The sequence below is a fragment of the Trachurus japonicus genome, chromosome 24 (assembly GCF_045865225.1).
Source record: "Trachurus japonicus isolate A0001 chromosome 24, Traja_1.0".
Lineage (NCBI taxonomy): Eukaryota > Metazoa > Chordata > Actinopteri > Carangiformes > Carangidae > Trachurus > Trachurus japonicus.
The window spans coordinates 25,769,465-25,790,179 of NC_140930.1; the positions used below are offsets into that span (position 1 = coordinate 25,769,465).

A 20,715-nucleotide genomic window follows, 5' to 3' on the forward strand; every position below is an offset into this window, starting at 1 on the left:
TCATGACTAAAAGTTTAATTGGTTAACACTTTAAATCACACCTCTATCTATGTCTACGTAATTTTAATACAGCCATACAATACAAGTATACAAGGTTATTTTGTGGTTAGAGAAAAATACAACCAAAGAGGGTATGGAAATGCAAACATACAGCTGTTTTTAAACTTCTCATACATGTGAAACAGGTCACACAAGGCTGAGGCCTTTAGTAGGTACGATCTCATAATGCAAGAGGAAAAACAAAATTATCATTTTACTAAACATAGCCCGAGTCAAGTGTACAATATGCACACTTGAGGAAAATAAAAGCTATGCGAGAAAATAAAAATACTAATACATTGCTGCTTCTCTGCTCACTGTGGTAAAAATAAGTCTCTGATGTGTCCATGGGTTCCATCTTCTGGCAGCTGAGCGCCACTGGAGAAACAAAGGGACCGTGTTGGCCGGGGCTTTGGGGAATAGTCACTTGTTTTCTTCATCCAATATGACAGCAGAAGAAAGGGGACGCAGGAAAAACTAGCTGAATTTCAGTGTTTTTAAAGTCTTTTTATCTGTCAGATTTTTTCATATAAATCAGTAAGTCTCAAGCCTTTCATTCCGTCTTCAAAAGAGGTTTCACGTGTGCCGCTAGAATGCTCTTTCTCTTCTGTGTGTGTGGCTCGACGCTGGTGGACGGGATCTCATTGGTTGTTTTTGGCTTTGGCGTGTGTGAGAATGTGAGACTTAAGGTTGGTTGACTGGGCGAACTTCTTATTGCAGCCGTCGAATGGGCAGACGTAGGGCCGGTCTCCAGTGTGGATCCGCACGTGTGTGCGCAGGTTGAAGTCCAGAGAAAACCTTTTCCCGCAGCCTTCGAAGGTACACTGACAGAAACGAGAAGAGCAGCGAGTTAATTTCCGACTTCGTTAAACCTCTCCTCTAATCCGCCACAAACTACATTAGCTTTGTGCAGTTGTGGGTTACACTGAAAGCAGGTGTAGTTTTCAGCTCTGTGGCGAAGCCGGCCACTGATGCCATCAAAGTGGAGGCTGACATTAGCAGATCTGTCTTGCGCTGTATCTATTTTGGAAAGTTTACACTCCCGCGACGGCAGCCAACGCTACCCAAAATAACATCATGTCTGCCAAACACATCAGTTAGTGCTGATCCAAAAGCCTGTTTCTTCTCATGTTAAAAGTGAAAAGTGCTCCTGGGAAATTTTATCTACTGAACTAAGCAGCCAAAGGGGGGTTACATTTGAGCCCAATCACAGTCTGATCCAATGTTTTCATTATCCCGTCTCCAAGCTGAGGAATGACTAGTTCTGCACTAGTTTCAATAGTTTCTCCTTTGCCCATGTGGATATAAAACCACAGCACTGTCATTCCAAAATACAAGTCAGATAAAAAATGACAAACAGCCGAGGGCAGTGTTTTACAATGAGCTGGGCTACAGCTATCAAACTCACTTCAACAGCTAAAGTTGACAGTAGTCTATTAACAATGAGTTTGCCAGCCAGTTTATTTACCTCTGGCCTATTATTTTATTTTTTTAAATGACTGTGAGTTTTGATGATAAATCTGTTGATGATTTAGCTGTAGATTAGTACATCTAGTGTGGCAGAGCAGAAAGCTCGACAGCCATGACAACTGTAATTAAGGGGATTTTGGTCTCAGTGATATATTCCTGTCAAACACCAGCCAAAGTATTTCATCTTAACTGACACGCGTCAGGGATTACAGACCGCAAATTCAAATAATGAGACAATTCTGGGCTGTCGTCTCAAACTTTTTGAGTTCATGCACAGTGTTGAAATGTAACAGCCAGTGATTTGTCTTCCGTGGACAAAGTTTCACTGTAGATGTTTTTTTTTGCATTCGGTTCTTGGTGGGAGTTCGTGTTGAACCCTACAAGTGAGCAATTACTTATTATCCCATTCCCCTTAGCTCAAATTTGACTTCAAAGTGTGATGAGCTTATGTGCTTAAAATATAAAAATAGTGCAAGTGTAGCTGTGCGTAAGGGGAGTGGGACGTGAGTCCAGATGCCAACCTGGAAGGGTTTCTCCCCCGTGTGAACGAGTTGGTGACGTTTGAGTTTGGAGCTCTCGACGAAGGCCTTGCCGCACTCGGCGCAGACGTGCACGCGGGGCCCGTGAGTGTGGAGATGCTTCCTCATGGCTGAGTTATCCCTGAACATCTTTGTGCAGCCCTGGGGACCCAAGAAGTGCAGCACAAGAGTTAACAAACAGCAAAAGCAGAGCAAATAATGTAATGTTTGCAGCAGGCGTTGTGAACTCTCAAGTCGTTTACTGAAGGTTTTTTTTTTGTTTCTGTGTTTGAAAATCTAAATGTCAAGTGTCCTCATTATGTTGCATCACTCTAACCTTTAATCAGGTTTAAATCCTGAGGAAGTCGAGCTGCTTTAATTCTTCCCTCAAGTGGTAATGTACTGTTAACAGCTGCACACTCACACAGCCCACAGCTCATGGAGGAAAAAACCTTTTACATTACATTTAGATAAAGGCCGATTCTTACAGTGAGAACATGAAATCAATAGACTCAAGTGCTTTTGTTCCTGCTTAATAACCTCTTTTTAATTTTCAATTACACAGACAATTAACCCTATCAGGAAATCAACCAGGGACACGGTTCCTTTGGGGACAGTGTCATCAGACTCACTTTATGAGGGCAGGCTATCGTCCGGGGAGCATCGTCCTCTTTGACTTTTCTGGGCTTCATTCTGTTTTGGAAGAAGAAAAAAGAAAAAAAGGACATGGTTGGTGGGTTTAACAAACAAAAAAGACACATTGCTCAAGGCCATCCCTTCGACACAGCTGCACATTGCAACTGCTGCTCCAATATTAATGTTGGTTTACTTGGTTAATCAATAACTGGTGTCAGTGAGAGTCGCTGCTTAACATCTCACCACCGGACGATACGTTTACAGTTTACAGAGAAAAGATTCTACTTCTCATTCAACTGTCCTGAGCTTACACAGACATTAAATACTCCAACAATTAGTGGTTCAATGTGCAACGGTTCTAGCCAGTACTGCTGTCTTTAAGTCTCTCAAGTTTAATATTTAATGGTTTCAGTCAAAGATTTGAACAAATATCAGTCAGCTTTGCTTTTATAAGACCACTCATACCAGCATTTCCTGACGTAATTAGATGAAAAATCAATGATGAAAATGACTGAAAGTTGCTAAACCAGCATGTGTGGGCAGCAAAACATTTTGTGATTTAGTTATTCATATTTTTTGTTATGATGAATTACAATGGAACAATAGTTTGCCTGAGAGAAATCTGGCAATGCAATATCTGATTACTGAGCCATGTTTGTGTGTGTCTATTTCCATCTGGTTTTATTTACAGCACAACTTCTCTTTTTTTTCAGGAACAAGAGTGTTTACATCTGGGAACAGGTGATGCAGGGGCACAAACACACACTCACCTGGCAAATTCTGCCAGCTGTTTGGGGTCTGACAGGTCGATCCCAGGGATACCACCAGGGGGCAACTTCTTCCCTGTCATGTACTCGGAGTAGTCTGGAGGGGAGTTCTCCCCAACGATTTGCTCTTCCACCACCGACTCATGGTCAATGTCTTTATTGTCATCTAGAAACACATTACAGAGACTGAACCGATAACAAAGTGGTATTTCCCTAGCTACAAGCCTGAGGGAGCTGAAAACATCTGCAGCTGCATCTCCTCCAGTTCTATTTAGAGGCACATTATTGTTGCATAATTACTTTAGAGTAAAATGAAGACAAAGATGACCTGATTTCCACACGTCAACTTCCAAATATTTCATTGTATAACTAACAATGGTGCAGATTTACTATGCACTTGATGTTTATATTTATTCACCAAATCTGGTGCAAATCAAACCTGGTTAAATGTCACCTGTATCCTGTTTCATATTTAATATGATGCATTCTAAAGCGCTTTGAATTACCTTAGTGCATGAGCAGGTGCTACATAAATAAACTCAAATGAGATAACAACTTAAGTGCAATGCATGAAAATGACATTTAAAAAAAACTTAAATATGTCTACAACACATATATTACTTAATTTGGTTTTACTTTTGCACTAATAATAAATTCGTGTATTGAGATGACCCCCATACTGTACCACCCAGCAGAGAGCACTAAAAATAGCTACAGATCGTTACTGTGTCCTCTCAAATCCAAAAATGAACTGGTGTATCACCAGTAAGGAGGCTAACCAGCTTCTCCCACTGAGGTTGTGAAATAAAAGCAACCTGAAAACACATAAGCTCTGCGTTTCCTTAATAAACCCTCTTATAGTAATGATGGATTACCCCCCTGGGCAACAGTCCTGTGTGTGTACACAGTCAGCGGCTGCACACTGTACAGGGGCAGCTAGCGTACTGCGGACTCAGTGCTGCCTGGTTAACTACCACCAACAGCAGCCGCTGCAGCTAACTGCTAAACCGTCCACTGGCTTGAAACACAACCCGCCTAAAAATATTTCACGCAAATTAAACTTCCACTCACTCCACACGGTTTATCCAGTGCTACATAAGCTGCGGTTACGGCGGTGAGTGCGCCACCGACTGCGCTGCGGCCTGCACATATCCTGAAACCCAACTGTCTGTCTCTCTCCCCCGAGCACCGCCGCCATCTCTGCCTGGCCGCGACTATCGCCATTTTTTCGGGGCCGCCGCCATACTTACTATTCTCGGGGAATATGGCGGCGCCCAGCAACACCTAAAACATGGCCTCCCTTCAAAACAAAAACATCTCGATGTGATAGAGTGGGGTTTTGCATCGAAAACTTGCACTATTTGTCGCTTTTCACGGCGGTGCGACGGAACACTCCAGGAACTAGTCTGGTGCAGTAGGACAACGCCCTGGCAACGAGGCCTCATGCAACGGCTAACAACGGAGCTGACAGACAGACACTGCTGGGCTAGCGTTACTTACCCGATGCCCACATTGTAACAGAAAACTCCCCCTCCAGTGTCTTTATTTGCACCTGCTTCTGTTCCCATTTTCTTCCGCCAGCCTCCGCACCGCTTAAGTAGCTCTTTTTGCCCGCTTTCTTCCCTCCGGTGCCGCCTCCCCGTTTCACCCGACCCACTGAGCTCTTCCCAGCCACAGTCACCAAAGTCTGCTCAATGTACTCGTCCTCCACCCCCGGAGCCGGTACCGGGATGAGGATCTGGTCCTCGAACCCGCCGCCGCCGTCCGTGTGCAGGTCCGAGTCATCCCCGCCGACCACCTCCTCTCGGGTCTGGACCAGGATCACCTCCTGGTGGTGGTGGATCGAGCTGGGGTCGTCCGTGACCAGCGGCTGTAGCGCGATCATGGGCTGCCCGTCGTCGTCGTCGTCATCCCCGCCGACCACCGTGGTCTCGATAGTCTCCACCGGTATCGTTTCCACCTCTATCTCGTGGAGCTCCACGATCTCGGCCGGCATCTCCGAGCCGTCTGTCTCAATGTACAGCGTATCTCCGGATGCCATGTTGAATTCCGCCAGCTTGCCTCTCTCATTCACGCCGTGTTGTGCTCCTGTTGGGACCCGACAAACAGACTCACACACCCCCTGCTCAGCTCCTGCCTCTGTCTGTTCTCCCTCTTCTTCGATAACAACTCTTCGCTCCGGCCCACGCCAGTTCTCGTCGCCACTATGGTCTCTCATACGGAAGCATCGCGAGATTTGGGCAAACCTGGCTATCACAGTGTTTGTAGTGGCATTTTAGGGCTATGCTTTGGGATTGGGATGAAACTTTACAAATATGAAATTTAGTTGTTTTAGTCTTAAAAACACGTATCTGGGATTTAACGGGTAGGATAGTATGATAACAGAACAGTGTGTTGTCTATTTGGAATTAGAGTGTGAGAAAAAACACAATTTGTAAAAAAAATAAAAAAAATAAAAACAATAATTAAACAATAATTTTGTCCATAATACTCCACAATAGGCTACAGCAATCACATCTGACCAGTGTCCAAAATGACTTTACTGAAAAGGCTAAAACTGCTCGAAAACCAAAGTCTTGGAAAATGAAAAGGCAAAGTTTTGACACTCTTGCTATTATTTTAATTGTATTAATGTATATTGATCTTAATGATTGATTTTACTGGTCGTGATCAGTTGTTTGTCCACTGTATACCTACTTGAAATCTACTATAACAGTTTTCACCAAAGATATTTTTCCAGCTTTTACTATGAGTAATGTGTCATATGACTTCAACATGTGACATATTAAAGGAAACGGCAGACATGAAGTTTTCACCAAAGGCGCCTAAATACCCACGGCCATGTCCTGTCATGAGGGACATTACACATGAGGGATCTATTGACTGTGAAAACTGTAGCATACGAAACTGATCTCACACTCACTAATCCTCTTGAAGACCCCTCATGCCCTGAATGCACATTATACTCCCCCAAAGCCCATTAACTAAATTTGTTTTTTCCACATTTTATTTCTTGTTTGCTGGAGTGTAGTAGCCTACTCATTTTGTCTTCATTTAGCTGAGTCTTACACTGGTAGAAATGCTGCTGTACACACCAGCTAGTGATGTATGGGTTCTTTCATTGCAGACTGATGGCACCTGCCATGACATCACTGATAAGGGTTTGACAGCAGTCTTCTTCTGCTGTCCTATATTCTCTAAACTGTGCAATTGTCACAGTAGTTTCACTGTTCATCAAAACACATTTCAGTCAACATTTCTATCTATCTATCTATCTATCTATCTATCTATCTATCTATCTATCTATCTATCTATCTATCTATCTATCTATCTATCTATCTATCTATCTATCTATCTATTCCCTGCACACATCACATTCTCAGTTTTCATATCAAACCGTAAAACTCATTTTGGTTTGTTTTCAGGAACATACCTCACACCTGCGCCTGAATCTATTAGGTATTATGAGCATTTAATAAAGTATTTGCAGAAAGAATTTGACCTAATGGATATTCAGTAAATAAACTAATACATAGATAGAAACTGTAATATACAAATGGGTTTTTGGCATTCTCCTCCAACAAATATTCTTTCTACAGCATCCGCGCTGTGCGCTACACTGTGATAACACAATAAGGTTGCACACTGCACAGAGACAACTCACATGTTTCACACTTCTCTGTGTACAGGCTGTAATTCATGGCACCTTCTCAATAAAAACAGGCTTTTGTGCTTAAAAAAATGTAACTGAAAAGAGAAATTGCATTGAGACAAAAGCACCAGACAGTCATCATAATAGCACCAAGCAAACACAAAAGGAAGGAAATGGCCTCATTTATCCAAGACATTGTTCACAGTTTTATTTGAATTCATTTTAAACTTAGTGCGTTTCTTTTTCTTTTTGTCAAACCAGGAAGCACTTTGTCATAAAAGAAGAGAATAAAATGAACAATACTTCACCATATCCTTGCAGCCAATAAACATTTTATTAACAACATGATCACAAATACTCTGGTGTATTATTTAATTTTTTTTTCTTTTTTCGTTTATACGATTGCAATATCCAAAGAAGTTTATTCCACCCTTGGTTTCAGGTCTGAGCCTGTTTTTTTCTGCCATGGTTCCACACATAGCTGTGTTGGCGAAAAGGATAAAAAACCTTTAAAAAAAAAAAAAAGATCCATGTCAAATGATGAGAAAAAAATGTGGATGTGCTCGCATGTGTATCTAAAAGGAAACCAAACAAAAACAACCAATATAAAATACAAAAGTCTGACATAAAATAATGTGCAATAATAATTACCAACATTATCCTTACTATCATATTCTCATTATCATTTCCTCATTATTACCATTGTACTCACTACACTACTACTATTCATATTAACATTACATTGACAATCATAAAAATGATAGTAATAATAATGAAAACGATAGTAATGATAAAAAAAACAAAAAAACGTTTAAAACAAACATGTGAACAAATAAATTCATAACAATTTCATCCGTTTTCCTTCAGGCTGAGGACAGAGGGGCAAACTGGGCGAACAAAGGGGAAACAGGAAATGTTAAGAAATCAGAGTAATCAGTGCGAGAGAGAGTGTGCCCCATTCACATCTTAGTCTCCAAACAAACAAATCAAATGTTACACAGACATGTCTTAGGTGTTAGATCAACGTCGCTTCAACACCACAGCTGAACAGGATGAGTAGATGTCACAGTTTGGGCCTCCGGTCCTGACCTCTCCTCCTCCTCCTCCTCCTCCTCCTCCTCCTCAGGGCCACAGCAGCTGCTGCAGGGGCGATGGTTCGAAAAGGTGGTTCATGTCGAGGAGTGGCTCTGAGAGATTATGTCGTGCTAACTCGACTGAGTTCATGTCTAATGGCTGTAAGGAGAGAAGACATAGGAACAGATTTATTACACAGGTTCAACTGGAACAAACACAGATCAATAGTTTAGTCAAAAATAGTCAAAAGAATAGTAAAGTTTAACATATTTCAACTCGTCATTTAATGATCATACAAATAATCCAAGCAAGGGATTCATATTGTTGTTATCTTAATGAGTAAATACACCAAGTAACAACTGACAGGTGCACTTGAATCAATTATCAGTATTCTATCATGTTAAATTCAATCAAATCAATAAAATAAGTGCTACATTTTAATAATATTTAAAGCTACAGTAATAATTATTTTGTCATCTATTATCATTTATTGTTATGATATTCTTTCAATATATGTGTTACGGCCTATAATATTTTCCAGATCATGTAAAAGACCCCCCCCCCCAAAATGACAGAAACTACAAGGACAAATTCTGTCATAAACTGTGTTCATCTGATAATGATATGCTAATAATATCTGTTTGTTGTTCATATCTGTGAATGTTAATGTATCATCTATGTAAACATGCTTTTGTTGCTTGTCTCTGTCTTTTAGGTTTGAAATGATGAAATGACAACTTTGACTTCTCTGGGATTCTAGTGCAGCCTAGTGGTCACAACTCCACATAGCTACCCAACACTCACCGTGCTGCTGGATGGAAATCTAATTAAACATTCATTAGTGTAAATTAGGAGAGAGAATGCATTCCTAAATGTTGACTGATTACACCACTTTAGTGTTTCAGAAGACAATTAAACATACCATCGATGATTTCATCCTTCACTTTGTGCAATTCACGGAACACCTCTTCCAAGATTTCCTGGTGGAGCGAAAACAAATAAATAACATATGTGTTCGGAACGCATCACACATTTCTTCATTCACTGTGGAAAAATACAGTTTCTTCCAATCCAAATTAGATTAGAGAGATAATTAATTTGGATAAAAAACAGAAGAAGGTTAAATGCACAAAAGCCTCATCCAAATTTCCACTGATGGATTTTTCCTTTTTTATTATTTATTTATTTTTTTACCTGCTTCATTCTATCGAGGTCTAATGAGTCTGTGTCGCTGCCGCTCCCAACAGGTCGTACCCTGCATGATAAAAACATTCTCCATCAGATTCACTGCTGTGGTTCTGCTTCACAGACACATCCAAGCAGCTGTGGTGCCACCGGCTCTCACCTTGAAACCATTGACCTGTCTGCAGAGTTAGCTCGGTCCCACGGCTTCTTTGCACCGTCTAGAGGAGCACAGTTAGACGTATTTACTGACAAACTCACTGGGACTGACTGTGTTTACATACACACTTATTTACATCAGAGGTGGTTTGTGTTTGTGACTCCGCTGCTGGTAGAGAAATTGGTGTCTAGATTTAAACACCAATGTGGAGGACTCACTGAACAACCTTCATCTTTAATGATACTTTCATTACACTGTACCAGCCCTGCATTATCATCCCTGTACTGCAACAATTAAACTCAAATAATACACAATGCACATTTAGTACAGTAGGCTACAGTGCAGAAAACAGTACTGGCTGCTGTTGAACATAAAAATATATTCTCTTCTATTGTAACTTTTCTGTGTCTGTATATAGATTTTTTTAATTTTTATTTTTAAATGTTTTAATAGAAGATGTCCACACCACCTACAGTTTATTACACAAAACACTTTACATATACTGTCCTTAGTTTCCCCACCTGTTGCGTTCTGTCCACCCCGGGTGCTGGGTGACGGAGAATTTGGGTCGTCCTGAGGAGAGACACAGGAATCAATAAGCATCAAAAATCGTTACTGATATTATCATCTTCACCATGAAAACTGTCCTTTGAGGCCTGTTTTCATTACTTTTAATACAATTCAAATTGAGATGCAACAAAATAGCCATAATCATTATGTTACTCATCCGACATCATTAAGATCTCTACCACAATCATCTTCCTTATCACTGCTGTGAATGAGTCAATAAGCACAGGACTCATTAACTGCAAAAACTGTCACTGTTTTCCATTCACTCACATTTTGGCTGTCGTCTGGCTTCTCTGACGCTGCTTTCCTTCTGAGGGAAAGAAGAAGCCACGAGTCAGAACAAGGCGTTTACTCTAAATCCATCAGTAGCGGTGACAATAAAATGGATTATCACAAATGAATTCTGGATTTCACATTGATTCAATGACCAATGGTTGTCTAAATGTGGCTGCAGGGTAATGATTTAAACTGATTTTGTGGTTTTCTCATCTCTCTGCTCTGACCTTCGTGCCAACAGAGCGTTCATCTCCTCCATCAGTCCTCCTCCGCTCCCCCCACTTGTCCGGTTGGCATCGTTTTTGGCGCTCGAAGAGCTGCTGTCCTCGGGCTGCAGAGAGGAGAGTCCACAGCTATTTGTTACTCTCTGATACGTACAAATAGAAAACTTCTCAAGTATGTCAGTCAGGTCTGGTAGAAATAATCCACTTATATCCTGAGTGACTTGGGGCGTTTTCATCAAAACATCAAAGCCACACAGAGATAAATCGCTGCCTCACTCTTTGAACGCGGCGCAGTTTGGCTCCAGCGATCATAGCGGCGAGTCCCGTCTGTGCGGGGGGCTCATCCCCGTGACTCCCTCCACCCATGGGTAGCGGCGGCGGGAGAGGAGGCTGGGGTGCCCCCGCTGAAGGTGGTGGAGGTCCTGGCGGCGGTGGAGGGGGAGGAGGGCCGCCCATGTTCATCGGGGGAGGTACTACTGGTGGGGCCACAGAGAGCACAGCAGGGTGGCCTTGGAAAGGAGAACCTGGAGGGAAAAAGGTTTATATGCAGGAGGATTTGGTGTCAGATGCACTTAGATGATGACTGTCAAGGAGAAAACGGTCTCTCTATATCAACTTCATTTGACCTGCACCCTTCTTGAGTACCTGAGTTGGAGGACCGTCGCTCCCGCTCCATGTGCGCCTGCATCTGCTGCTGCTCCATCATCTGCCTAAAGGGACAGGAAGGAAACACAGCTGCTCACTTAATAATATCACAAATGCCACAGTTTATCTGTGATCCTGTCATTTTATTGGCCTGAATGAACTGTTCTCACAGAGGCAGCTGGAGAAAAGTCTTCACTATGGGAAACTTCAAAACATCAGCAGGCAAAAAGTGTGGTCATTTCAAAAGATTTCAACCCAGTAATCAACAGAGCCACTGTGCACCAGCCGTGACAAAGACAATGTTTGGAAAAATGTTAAAAATCTTGTGGTCAGTCAGGCTATGGGCAATTTTAGACACATTTAGGCAAGAGACAAAATAGGAAGACAACAAGGAAATCAGCATTTCAATGTCTATGTTACATTATCTGAGGCTTGAACTCACAACCTCCAACACTAACAACCAGCTCCCAACTCATGGAGCTAGTTGGCTAGAGATCAGACCTGGTTTTGGCTTCACAAATGGACTAAGCCAGTCACCAGGGTGACAGCAGATGTCAAAGCAGATTTCAAAAATTATCAAAATGTCAAGAATTCTGTTATCAAGACAACAATCTGATAATACATAAATTGCATCTAGACAGCATGGAAATATTGGTGATTTGTTTTTAATGGTAAGTGTTTTGCTTCATAAGAGAAAATCTGATGATTAGAAATGCCACTCTTACATTGATTGCAGTTGTTCACATGAGAGGAAAATTCAAAATTCAGCTTTTGAGATTGAGATGAACATTCTGATATTTGCCCAACTTCATCAACCGCGACTCAAAAATATTGTAAATTCTTTCAGGAAGATTGAAAATGTATTTAGCAAGAATTGGCTGGTAGATGTTTACAGTCAAACATTTCCATGCACCTGTAGGCTCAATTTATCAAAAAGGAGGGTGGTAATTTTTTGGAGGACAATCTGAAGATGCAGTGCAGAAAATTTGGTGTCAAGTGAGCAAACATTGATTGTGGGAGGAGAAAGGTTAAATAAGTTTTACACAAATTTGGCTTGGGACTGGACCTTTGTGCAAAGTTTGGTGATTTTTCATGTATGGGAAGAAGACGAAGAAGAAGTGTTTCGTATATTTTCTCTTCCCGCTGAAAGAAATGTGTAATTCTTTGAAACTTTGCTAAAGTTGCTGCTTTTTAATGATGACTTCAGTTTCCATGGCATCATCATTTTGAGCTCCATTGCATCTGCATTGTGGCAGGTGGGACGAGTTTCTCTCTTTGAGTCACCGTACCGCGGCAGCTTTGATTTGTGTAGTTTGTAGATTTCACAAGAGAGTCGACACAACGTTTGCTGCCTTTTGCTGCCACAGCACGAAATAAACGACTTTCTCCTCCTCCTCTGTCCGAGCACGCTCTCTCCCCTTCATCTCCGTCCATCCCCTCTCTCCCTCCACCCTCGCTGCTCCCATCGACCCGTCCTGGTCCTCCCTCGTGTCTCTGTCTTTTGATGTGAGAACCATATGTATGTCACGGCTCAGGAGAGAGAGAGAGAGAGAGAGAGAAAGAGGAGGCAGCTCATGGGGAGGAAGTGGAATTTTCCAGCTGTGTGTTGAAGTGCTGAGCCAGCAACCTCCCCGACGTGACAGCAGCGCACGCAGCAGGAGCAGAGCTGCTGAGCAACACCGCCTCACTGCTGCTGGAGAGAGCTCAGTCAAATTAATTTGCCTCCGCTGACACACACACACACACACACGCGCGCGTGTACACACGAACCCGAAAACCCACACACATAAGCAGACAATCTCCCCTCACAATCACAGCTGTAATCCTTTGTGCCAGAGGTACAGTTTAGCAGACATGGGATCAGATAGAGCTGTAACTCCCATTATATTTGTTCTCTTAATCCCTGGCATTTGGTATTTGGATGAAGCAAAGCTGCACTGAAATTTAAAAACAGTTTAAAAACAGCAACAAAGACCTAGTTGTGCGTGAGTTTGTCTCTGAGGAAGGAAAAGGAACAGTGGCCACAGTGGAAGAAATGCAGGCCACTTTTAGTAAGCCACGGAAATTTCCTCGAGCTCCATTTTTAAATACCACTCATTCATTTTTTGGGGGGGGATTTGTCAGTCTGCCGCTATGATTCAGAAAAAAAAAAAACACATTCTTGCGCTTGAGCTGATTTTAAAGCTCGCTGTGTTTCACTGACCCGTGGGACGGAGGGTGCTCATGGGAGGAGAGGGATGAAAAAGAAATCATAGTAAAGTCAGTGAGGGCAGATGTTTGCTGATGTTAGGTATTACAGTTCATATTCACCGTGTTTGACAGGTTGTCAGACACATGGAAGAGCACTCTCTGCCCTAATCCTCACCACACTACTCGTTCACACCGAGTTCACCTGAAGTTCATCCACTGGTTTGGAAATACTTCAGTTAAAATGTCCTGAACAAGCCATCACACCTGAGCTGCAAAGCAAACTGGCTCAGCAGTCAACCTTTTGGAAGCAGACAGTAAATGTCACTAGTGGGAAGCTCTAAATATAGCAGGCATTTCCTTTATCTTTTTATAAAACTCAGTCTTTGGAGTGTCACTCTGAGCGTGCTCCAGGAAAAGCTGCTGTCTCCACCTGCTTCTTGTTATGGGTGATGGGATCCTGCAGGACGCACGACTTTCTGCCGCAGTGGGAACAAAGCCAAACAGAGCAAAAAGGACAACGAGTGGTAGTGCCGGTCCATATCTCCTGGATGTGTTAAATTAGCAGCCGTTTCCTAACAGCGCTGTGTTTACAGCTTGTTTCTGCTGCCGTGGAGCAGGAGGAAGTTAATACAGGTTTAATGATGCAGAGAGATACTTAAGTTAGACTCCAGTTCTTTAAAGGCTTTAAAAGAAAAAAAGAAAACAAAACAGTAGAGCAGTATGTTCTCAGATAACAGACTTTACCTCGCTCTCTGAGCTTCTATCTCGTCTGAAGTGGGTCCATTCTGGACTTGGCGCTGGACAGCTGGACCTAGAGATACGGATGAAAGCAGAGAAACGACACAGAGATAAAGTGAAGCTGGCCTCAGTAAATCCATTACAAGCTTTGAAATGTTAATTGAAATTAGTGCCAGTCAAGACAATTAACCAGCAAATGACGGGGAATTAAACAGCGGTTGATCATTATGTCCTCCTTCTACTGTAATGAGTGATGTGGAATGAAAAGCATATTAATCCCTCACTCTAGGTAAATGAACATAAACTCATTCATCCACTGTCACTGTCACAGGAGAAGCAGAGTATAATTCAGTGCTGCACTCTGCTCCTCTGTTTATCCCCTGTTACCCACAATGCTCTGCTACAGAGACGTGATGCTCCATGTTGATTCTCAACACTATGTGAAAACAAGATACCCATCTCACACAAATGCACAAGCTGTGTCGTGTGTATCTGTCTCCTCTGATGTGTTAAATTCACCTAAATGACAAACTGAGCACAAACAAACACACACACAAACAGAAATGGGCCAGAGGCTCATGAGTGTAACTGAGTGATAAAACCACTTTCTGACACTCAGCTTGTGGGAAAGTAAAAACAGAGCAGGTGAATGAGTCTGTTTGAGCTTCTCTCAGCAAGCAGACACAACTGGAAACAGAGCAAATTCTCTCAGCTGCACATGTAAAATCCACACACTGAAGTGACTGTAACATCTCTTTGTGGGGTCGAAGGTCACAGGCAGAAAGGTTTGTGTGTGTTTTTTCAGCATGCCTTTCAGACAGAGTTTGATGTTTCTGAAAATACACAAATAACCCAGACAGCATCGTCCTTCCTGGTTCCACCAAAACCAGTGAGGACAGTTTTGTGTGAAAAAGACATGAAGTCAGTTTATTGATGCAGAGAAATCACAGGAGAGGAGGCTCATGATAAAAGGGATGTGTCTGTCTCTAGTGTCTCGTCCTCCCGCTTATGCTCTGATACAATGCATTTGCGATGTAATCTGTTTAACATCACATGTGACATTCAGATGGAGAGCCTGATAGGGGACGTAATTAATTAAAGACACGACGAGGACAAGAGAACGCCAGCTCAGGGAGTTCAATCAAATCTGAGTGAATCAACGATTGTTTTCACATCACTGAACACACCTGGGACAATATCCATCTTCACTGTTCCTCCTCAGACAGACTTTACAAGGAAGGTTCAGAATTTACACTCACATTTGTGTCTTGGCATCGGCCTTTTTTGGGAACTGAAAAATGTGATGAAGTCCTAAATCTTCCTTAGGCCATGGGAACAAAGACTTTTATTTTCTTAATGGAGTTGTTGTCAAAGAGTGTAAAATGTCTGCCCTCCTCTCTGATGAAACATTCCCTTACATTACAGTTTTACAGCTCCACACACTCAGGTCCCGTTCAGGGTCAATAGTCGCTGCTGATACGCTGCCCCCGTCTCTAATGGAGGTGACCCTCCAGCCAACTGATGCTGCTAATGGCCGCCATTGATCAAGTAACAGAGAGCCAAAAATAACACAGAAGATCTGACTCATGCCTACTATCAGACTCTTACACACACATTCACAGTAGCATGATGTTTCACCACACGCATGCAGACAAATTACAACTTTGGTTCAATATTAACTGGCCAAATATTGATTATTTAATTGTTTACAGGCCTGTTTGTTTCGCCAATAGCACTTTAAGTGTAGGAATGAGATCGGACAAAGTTGCATGTTCATGTTTACTATAATGGTTACTGATCTTTTTGTTTCAAAGGAGATAGTACTCATTAATGGTAGTTTTCTATACAAAACTTAATTATTATTATGTATTTTACTTTTTTCCCCCTAATTTTTCAACTGTAGCAGTTTTTTACATGTCACAATTAATATATAATAATAAAGAATTCAGTGTATGAAATGCGTTATATAATAATAAACACTATATTTGTCAGCCTGTCCTAATAGGGACCTGGTACCTACAAAACAGACCTTCAATCCCACAGAGTCTGTCTGTCTGTACTAATTTGTAACTACGTCAAAATTTAAAAGTAACAGTGTATTTTTATTGGCAGAGACCAATAACTGTTTGATGTCACAGGATGTGAGAGGGATTTTGACTCAGAAATGTCCCTTTAATCACAGTTTAAATCAATATGAAGCATTATAGACTGTGGAGTGACTGTCAGCCATTAAAGAAGAGAGGTGTAATTTAAATTTAAAATATGTCCATGTAAACTCAAGTTGGTTCAGTAACTTTGAAAAATGACTGCCCGAAAAGGACAGTGGACAGACCACAGTGCTGTAAGAAGTGTGTGGAGTAAAATTAAGTCACACACATGGTAGGAATAGCCACAGCAACTCTTACACACACCGAAACAAATGTAAAATAATAATACGGTAGTCATGCAGAGAGGTCCAGACACACACACACAAACTACCTACATGACATGCTGAAGAAGAGGTAGCGGCCGTAGCAGACACAGAGACACTGACAGACCCACTCCCTGCTGAACATCTCTCACCTTCGGTCCCCCTTCCTCTCCCTCCTCTTCCTCCCATCCATCACCTCCCACTCTACCTGCCCTCTCCCCTCCTCCCCTCCTCCCCTCCTCCCCTCCTCCACCCAGCCATAGTATCAACTGTCATCTTCATGTAATCTAAACCTGGAGGCAGCAGCAGCGCAGCGAGCAGCTCCGCTTAATGTTTCAGAAGGTCGGGTTTGTCTGGAGGCGGAGCAGCCTCGTGCCTCTCACACACACTAATATCACGGCAGCATGAGACACATGTATCACACTGAGCCTCGGACATGTGGACCGTCCAGTCAACTGTCGTATTAAAACAACTGACGGACAGACAAGGTCACGAACTCTCATCTTTATCAAATTTTTATCAAAAGGTTTTTCTTGATTTTACTGAATAGTGTATTTATTTGATTTACATTTTTATGTTGTTTTGTTATTGTTTTATACCTTTAATTTCTCAACTGTAAAGCGCAGTGTAAAACGCTACATGAATAAAGTTTATTATCATTATTATCAATTTAAGCATTGATTATTCTTATTCTGAATGAATCAAGAGATTTTTATTTGTACTCCTCCAGGCTCTAAGTCATCATAACAACATCCCCACATTTCCATGACAACAATGCTATGCTGCAATTGACAGTGACATGATCGAAAACTCCAGAACGGCTACTAAATGGACATATTTGTGTCAAATATTGACGTTTGTATGTGAATACTATAATAATCATTATTACAGTTGAGTAAAAGATCAGTTGTTACTGAAACACAAAATACAGGTCTTTCAATATCTTACTCAGCATCATCAGCTGCCAGTATGCCACCAATTTTCCCATTACTTAATACGAATTAATATGAAATAGAAAACACAGATTAATGCTGGATATGAGGCACCTTTTCTATATCAACATGATTTAAAAAAACAACAACAACCTGGAAACCAAATGTTTTTGTCTCTGTCTTCTGATCAGACATGAATCTGCTTAGTGTTTCAACAGTGGAGCAAAATGTACGAGGTCACCACCACCACATTAATAGCCCATTATTTCTACCACAATCTCAGGATCACCACACGCGTACAAATTACAACTTTGGTTCAATATAAGTGGCCAAATATTGATTATTTAATTGTTTACAGGCCTATTTGTTTCACCAATAGCACTTTAAGTGTAGGAATGAGATCGGACAAAGTTGCATTTATGTTCACTATAATGGTTACTGGGCTTCAAAGGAAATACTCATATTACGTAATGGTAGTTTTCTATACAAAACTTAATAAGTTATGTGTCTTTTACTTTTTTTTTCTTTTTCTTTTTTTTTTAACTGTAGCAGTTTTGTCCACATGTAACAGTTAATATATAATAATAAAGAATTCAGTGTATGAAATGCGTTATATAATAATAAACACAATGTTTGACAGCTGATTTTAGTCCTAATAGGGATCTGTTACCTACAAAGCATCCCACAGAGCATATAAAGTGTATAATGTATGTTGTCTGTCTGTCTGTAACTAATTTGTAACTAAGTCAAAATGTAAAAATAATAGTGTATTTTTATTAGCGGAGACCAATAAAACTGTTTGATGTCTATTACTATGGACACGGATGTCAATCTCAGGCTCACACTGAGGACAGAGGTCGGGTTGTGACCTCCTCACCACTAGAGGGTGTTGTCACACTTGCTTGTTAGAGAGCAGGGAGACACACATCCTGATCTTTGCTTTACACAGGTGTCAAAACAAACAACACACAACACACAACACGGCTCTGCTGAAACTTCAGTCTTTGCCATGTGGAGGAATGAAAATACCAAAACAACACATCCAACCATCTCAATCACATACACAGACACACACGTTGAAGCTGTGAAAGCTGCTCTGCCTGTGTGTTCTTCTGTGGGTGTGTGTCACTGTGTAAATACTGCTATGTGCACATATTGTATCTGTTCTTGCAGCTGGAGTCACGAGCCGCCGACACGGAGGCGATCAGTCTGTCAAGTGTGTGTATCCCTCTCTTGTGTGTTTGTGCACTTGTGTTTGGCTGCTGTCACTCGAGCCTCTTTGTTCCCCGTCCCGTGTTATTAGGCAGATGAAAAGATCTGCTCTCTAGCGCGGCACCCGGGGGAGATCTTCTCAATGACTCATTCTAATTAAGAGGCTGGAGGGGGACTGCAGGGGGAGACACACTGCTGCTGCTGCTGCTGCTGAAGTAATGGCTGGCAAGCCTGGATACTCACTCTGTCTCAGACTCTATCACCCCAATTTAGATTTACTCTGTCTCTCTCTTTTGGAAACACAGATATGCACACACACACACCCAGCTAGAGAGGATAAAACTGCAGTATCATCATTCGTAGTTACACACTAAATTTTCAAGTTCAGCAGTAGATTAAAGAATCTTAGATGTGATTGGTTGCAACTGTGATAACAAATATCACTCTTTTGCAGAGCTGTAGGTGAGCGTCTCTATTAGTCATTATTTTGTGAGCGTGCTGTGTCAGGACTTATACTCCAAAGTGCCCAGTAGAGGGGACGAGGTGTCAAGATGAAGCTGATCTATAGTGTAAGACTCTGAGTCTAGTTGATCAGAGATGACAGAGAGGTGGCAGGAAAAGAAGGAGTCAAATCCAACACAGATTCTAAAAAAAAAAAACCTTTTCAATTTGTATTCAAAACGCAGGATTTAGATTTTACAGATTTATGGTCTCAAAAAAGAAGAAGTGATTTCCCACTCAAAATCAGTCAGCTTGTCCTTTACATGCTCAGTTTGAACACCTGCACACTACAAGAAAATACACCGTCTGTGTATGATTAGCTGCAACTCTTCCTAGCTACGTTACTGAAATAGGTCATCGTGTTCAAACAGGTATTTAGCAGGCAGCTGGAGCTGCTCCTCTACCTCTCATCAGTTTCACTGGTGATTCTGGAGTGTGTTGGGGCCCGAGGCAAAAAACATTATGTAATACATAATCTGACAAGGATGGAAAATGTAGAAAATCTTGTGTTTTTTAAAATCCAAATGCTCATACAAACATAAAGAAGAAAAGCATGAATGAATAACTAATAACTTCAGTGCTTTCATATTGTACATAACCTACATTAGAGGGCCCTTTTTTTCAAATTTATTTTTCTTTACATTTAAAGAGTATCTATGCAGGATTTTTACCTTAACTATTTTTACCTTAATCAAAGAGCTTTGGAGTAATTGTGATGGTTTAATAAATGACATGTTACAGGGAGAATGGAGGCTCTGCCTTCCACGTAGAGTCTCTTGACTGAAAAATAACTTGCAAGACACAAACAGTCCCATAACCTGTAATCTCTTGTTTACGACAGATTAAATTACACAAATATACACGTTGTAACATCATATAAGATATATAATGTTATCTACAGCTCTATTAATTGATTTCTCTCTGGCATCAATGTGCACAAATGCACATGACCAAGAGGAGGGTTAACAAAGCTGTGGAAAAGTGAGCGGACTGGAGCTCTTTAAGGAAACTCTACCACCTCAGTTGTTTTACAGCTAAAGAAAAGACTTGATCAGTGAGAGATGATACAAAATACATTTATTTCGTTCTGACATGAGGGAGCTGGGAAACTCTTGGCTACACTTGGCTACACTATGCGACAAGATGTCTGACAGAGCACCAGCCGTCTAAATGATCACACATCCATCAGTGTCCTGCTGCACTCCAAGTTTTTACTGCATTATTGATTAGCACCATATTAATATTTGGCTACATTTATCACTCACCACCATCTTTTATAGTCATTTGTTGCCATCTCAGAGAAATTTCTACCAGTTCTCCTGTCTCTAATATGACCTTGATGAGAATGATGATGACAAGCACTTAATCTGCTACATGAAGCCTCACAAACTGTGCGTGCCGTGTTTAGTGAAGTCTGCTTTTTGAGTTGACAGGAGCAGATCTGATACTCCACCAGGGAGTTATGATGGAGCTACGGGTCAGGAAGGTAATGAGGAGCAACAAGTGTGTGAGTGTGTCT

At 41.4% G+C, this 20,715-nt stretch overlaps 2 protein-coding genes across 6 annotated transcripts in view; both read right to left on the minus strand.

Annotated features, from left to right (window-relative positions):
- On the minus strand, nt 1-5,653 carry yy1b (YY1 transcription factor b). Of its 2 annotated transcripts, none has more exons than XM_085771186.1 (5): nt 4,931-5,653; nt 3,434-3,584; nt 2,660-2,720; nt 2,031-2,189; nt 1-863 (listed from the first exon to the last, which is right to left on the minus strand). In XM_085771186.1, the coding sequence occupies exons 1-5, from the start codon at nt 5,646-5,648 to the stop codon at nt 681-683; spliced, it is 1,272 nt and encodes a 423-aa protein (XP_085627312.1). In that variant the 5' UTR covers nt 5,649-5,653; the 3' UTR covers nt 1-680. The 2 variants fall into 2 exon arrangements, with proteins under 2 accessions (XP_085627312.1, XP_085627313.1); XM_085771187.1 differs by having other exon boundaries at nt 3,434-3,596; nt 4,931-5,610.
- A 1,611-nt stretch (nt 5,654-7,264) lies between these two features.
- The window catches only part of evlb (Enah/Vasp-like b), a 48,827-nt gene continuing 35,376 nt past the window's right edge, over nt 7,265-20,715 (minus strand). For 2 of the 4 annotated variants that reach the window (XM_085771190.1, XM_085771188.1), the window contains exons 4-13: nt 14,148-14,214; nt 11,214-11,278; nt 10,845-11,092; nt 10,572-10,675; nt 10,339-10,378; nt 10,020-10,071; nt 9,502-9,559; nt 9,351-9,411; nt 9,079-9,136; nt 7,265-8,315 (exon numbers count right to left, since the gene is read on the minus strand). In XM_085771190.1, the coding sequence (XP_085627316.1) occupies nt 8,278-8,315; nt 9,079-9,136; nt 9,351-9,411; nt 9,502-9,559; nt 10,020-10,071; nt 10,339-10,378; nt 10,572-10,675; nt 10,845-11,092; nt 11,214-11,278; nt 14,148-14,214 (791 nt within the window). In that variant the 3' untranslated portion in view covers nt 7,265-8,277. The remainder of the gene's footprint in view (nt 8,316-9,078; nt 9,137-9,350; nt 9,412-9,501; nt 9,560-10,019; nt 10,072-10,338; nt 10,379-10,571; nt 10,676-10,844; nt 11,093-11,213; nt 11,279-14,147; nt 14,215-20,715) is intronic. The other 2 variants (XM_085771191.1, XM_085771189.1) reach the window with 1 other exon arrangement.

Bases quoted from the DNA above. Each gene is read 5' to 3' on its own strand.
- yy1b (XM_085771186.1), bottom strand. From the start codon at position 5,648: ATGAGAGACCATAGTGGCGACGAGAACTGGCGTGGGCCGGAGCGAAGA. The intron at 3,585-4,930 runs GTAAGTAACGCT...ATGACAATAAAG, and splicing joins TGTTACAATGTGGGCATCGG to ACATTGACCATGAGTCGGTG. The intron at 864-2,030 runs GTTGGCATCTGG...CGTTTCTGTCAG, and splicing joins CGGGGGAGAAACCCTTCCAG to TGTACCTTCGAAGGCTGCGG.